This window comes from Quercus suber, unplaced genomic scaffold, assembly GCF_002906115.3.
Source record: "Quercus suber isolate HL8 unplaced genomic scaffold, Cork oak 2.0 scaffold_1523, whole genome shotgun sequence".
In the NCBI taxonomy this organism is placed as follows: Eukaryota; Viridiplantae; Streptophyta; class Magnoliopsida; order Fagales; family Fagaceae; genus Quercus; species Quercus suber.
This window is the reverse complement of record NW_027070895.1, coordinates 1-4,138: the sequence shown is the minus strand read 5'-3', so window position 1 is coordinate 4,138 and position 4,138 is coordinate 1. Positions and strand designations below refer to the sequence as shown.

Here is a 4,138-nt window from a genome sequence, read left to right as displayed (position 1 = left end):
TGTTCATAAACATATAAATAAACAAAAATATGCTCATACATAAATATATACAAAACATTACATATGTATGTAAATACGTACATACGGTAACCCTAAATATATACAAACATTACATATATATATATATACACACATAGGGTTCGATTGTTCAGAAGGTAATGCTTTATTGACAGATTCCAACAAATCCGTGGAGTGCGGTATTTACCATCAACTGTGGAGGGAGACTGAAAAGCACAACGCAAATTTTCTTTTGATTTGTAAGAGAGCATTTGTGGCTATATAAGTAAATAGGTGAAACCACGATCAGGATCAAGCTTGTGCTGAGGCTGTGGTGCCACCAGGCCAACATTTAGGAGTAGGTCTTTAGAAAGATCTTCAGGGTTCAGAAGAATTTAAAGGCTAACTAGAGGCTGCAAGGGCATTCAAATATAGTAGACAATAAGGATTGGAAAATTTTTATAGCTATAAAGTCAAATTTACGGATGAGGAGACAAAATAAAAGAAAAAAGTTGACAGAGGAAAGGAAAGTGGGGGGAAAAAACTTTGGAGGTGATTGAGGATATTGCACAATCTCATATAAATTTGAACATAAATTAATTACTTCTTGCTTAATAAGACCAAGTAAAAGTCATGTTCATAACTCTTAAGGGTAAAAGAAAAATGTTGAGAAACTGATAGTTTAGTTTCATGCTACATCCTCTTTCTTTGAGGTAAGATCAGCACAACATAAACCCTTTTGCTTTTGTGCGTGTTTATATATATATATATATATGTGAGTTTGACTTACCTCCAGTACTTTTTTAACTAGAAACTCCTTTTGTTTTAATGAAAAAGAGTCATGTCACCCACTAACTAAATAAAATAGGGAGATTAAAACCTACTAACACTTCTCATTGTGTATTTAAAACAAAAGAAAACCTCCAGTTAAAAAAATACTGGAGGTAAGCCAAATCCCAAGTTTATAGGTTGCTGAAACAAAGGGCCATCCAGTAAAAAATGGTAGGCTTTCAAAGCATGAAAAAAGTTGAACACTTCCTAACAGCTGAAATATATCTTTTATTTAAACTTTCAAAGCAACAGCAAAAACGACTCTTTTTGCATTCAATGCCATATACCAACTTGAATCTAAGCCAATCCTAAAGGTTAAAAGTTAGGTATAGTACTTTAGGTTCAATACATTAGGTTCCCCAATTAAATTCAAACACTTGGTCACATTGATTGACTAATAAAACACAACTAATGTTATCTTGTCCCAGGACAATTAAATTCAAAACAACCAAGCGTTTGAATTCATTGGGCAACCTAATGTACTGCACCTAACTCTACCCAATCCTAAACTAGTAGTAACAAACATTGCACTGTTAATTATATTGATCTTACTCATGCAGAAAGCAAGTTAACATCATAGCAGATAATAAAAACAAAGAAGGTGCCATTGAGTTAGAGCTCACTGCCCTGCACAAATTTCTTACTTTCCTGATTGAATTGTTAAAGAATGCACGCCTCATGGGACTCAAGCCCAAAATCACCTCTTAATATGTTAAATACTTACGTCACAACATAAAGATCATCTCTACCACATCCAAGGTGATCCTCACCTACACTACTGCTTCTGTCACCTCCAACTGTTGTAAGCATGAAGGATAAAAGGTATAATTGGTTGGCAATCAAATGCAAACTCCCCTCCCTATGTTATATAAGCAATGTCTAAGGTCATATAAGCAAATCTGAAAGTGTTAAGTGTGTACATTAAAATGAAGTAGTGTTAGTGACAAAAGTATAAGATTAAAACAAGCTCATAAGAAACAGAAAGAAGGCATTATGGTTGAAAAGTGCAAGCTTCTGTATCAATGTCTAAAACTACTCACTACAATTATCTGGCTCATAAAGAAATGACAAAAAATGGTCCTTTCAATCATAAAGCAACAAACAAAAACAAACATACAACACTAGTAATTGCAACCCTGGGTCCAATATTCAAGGGTAATAGGACCGGACAATCCTACTATTCAGATTGCAATTTTAAGAACCACATACCATGCTACCATATGATATCTACGACTACAGAAGATCAAAGCAAGAATAACTCTTATTAATAGCAGAAAAGCAGAACATCCATTTGAAATTTCAGAGCTATAATGACAATGACATCTTTCAGTCAATTCCACAAAAATACAAACATTGAAGTTGCAAAGTTGGACTGTTATTTAATACTAATATTGTTAATTTACATTTCTCATAGTCACGCAAAATACAAAACAACATGATACCAAGCAGCAGAGATTAACTCTTAATCTTATTTTCCAATAAAAATTCTAGATAACTGTTCCACTTGGTAAGTATTTTTGCTTTTCTTTAACTTTACTAACCTTGAATTATTTCAAGTGGGAAAAATAAAATAGAACTTTAACCCTATTCCATCACAAACACTGCTACAAACATCAAAACCAAATTCTTAGCTCAAAAATCACAATCAGCAGCTAACACTTCCATTATGGAAGCAATCACCTCCGCTAGAACTCATGTCACACCACTGCTTCAGCCTCCACACACCACAAGAACCAGATATGAAACCAGGTAATTTGTGACAACAGAGAGTATCATCTTGCCAATACATGCATTTTTTTAATCTAGAACATCAATTTTTAATAGAACACATGGCATACTTTTAATTATGCCCGTCTGTATAAGTCAGACGGACTTAAAACTGGTATAAATGTAACCGTCATTAGAAAACAGGAATACAAGGACAACAATTTCATAAGACTATAAATACATTCATTCAATATTTCCTATTAAAATGGTATAGTTTATTCATTGAAGAGTAAGCAATATAATTATAGCTACATTAGAGTTAAGAAGGGATCACTTCCATTATAAATACATTCATTCAAATATTTCCTATTAAAATGGTATAGTTTATTCATTGAAGAGTAAGCAATATAATTATAGCTACATTAGAGCTAAGAAGCGATCACTTCCATTATCATATCCATATTAGGGTCAATAGGATTTCACAAGCCAAGCATCATTAGAAATTGACTAAAACCCTAGAGCCAAAAATAAAGATAATAATATCAATTCCTATTTGCAAACCCATAAATGTACAAGTTATTGCATACCATTGTTAACATTGCCAACATAAAAAACGAATAACAATGTAAATGTTGAAGCATGATGACTTGATATCATCTTTAATAAATTAGATAATACAGCAACTAATTCAATCTATTACCTGAACAGTTTTCCTCCACTCTAATTCTAGAAGCAAAAAGTTTCCAAGTCATACACATCTACCGCTGAATATTAAGCATAGCCTTAGCCTCAGTCTGTTCCTCCAACAAACCCTCACTCACATACTTACTCAACAGCTCCCTCTTCTTCTTTTCCAAAACCATCCTCTCTATTTCCTTGTCATCCGGCAATGGCACATGAACCACAAACTCCCTCCTCCCCTCCCTTTCCATCTCCTCCTTCTCCAGCTTCTCCCTTTCCTTCCTCTCCTCCTCCTCCACTTCCTCCTCCATCCCCTCAAACAACACCTCCTTCACCATGCTCACCACCTCCCCACTCTTAACTGCCTTCTTTGCCTCCCTCCTCACCTCCTCCACTCTATTCCACTCCTCCAACACCTCTGCCCTCATCTTCTCCTCCGCAGGCCCCTCCACCCTCTCCAACACCCCATCCTCATCATCCCTATACCCATAATAACTCGCATCAATCCTCTTATATATATCATATCGAGTCCTCCTTTTTCGTAATTCTGGAGGCTTCTCAAACAGCTCTCTCACTCCCGGCAACTTCTTTGCAGCACCAAAGTACCGGTATCCTGGCCCGCGCCCACTAGGATTAGGAACATCCACTATGTTTCCTTCTAAATCAGTCATTTTAGGGGCATGTTTGGCATAATTGGCCCACCAAGCTCAACAATGCGCCGTCAATGGGATTTTTCCCGGATGAGTTTATGATATCTCATATGATGTACGAATGCTTTCCAAGCCCTCTCTCTTGTAGGAATTTGCACAATTTGTACGGCCAATCTCACCATGATCCTGCTGCCACTTGTCAGCCTCAGCAAGGGTCACACTTCAATGAGGCAAGGGCACGACTCTTGTCATGGCTTCTTTTTCTGTTCAGC

The 4,138-nt window shown here is 36.1% G+C and overlaps 1 protein-coding gene across 3 annotated transcripts; it reads right to left on the bottom strand.

Moving 5' to 3' along the window:
* Window positions 1-1,353: 1,353 nt before the first annotated feature.
* LOC136066003 (uncharacterized) lies at window positions 1,354-3,907 on the bottom strand. 3 transcript variants are annotated; one of them, XM_065769860.1, is made up of 2 exons: window positions 3,236-3,907; window positions 1,354-1,687 (listed from the first exon to the last, which is right to left on the bottom strand). In XM_065769860.1, exon 1 carries the CDS (start codon window positions 3,885-3,887, stop codon window positions 3,294-3,296), a length of 594 nt encoding a protein of 197 aa, XP_065625932.1. In that variant the 5' UTR covers window positions 3,888-3,907; the 3' UTR covers window positions 1,354-1,687; window positions 3,236-3,293. The 3 variants fall into 3 exon arrangements, with proteins under 3 accessions (XP_065625932.1, XP_065625934.1, XP_065625933.1); XM_065769862.1 differs by having other exon boundaries at window positions 1,354-1,625; XM_065769861.1 differs by lacking the exon at window positions 1,354-1,687 and adding an exon at window positions 1,709-1,727.
* Window positions 3,908-4,138: the final 231 nt, after the last annotated feature.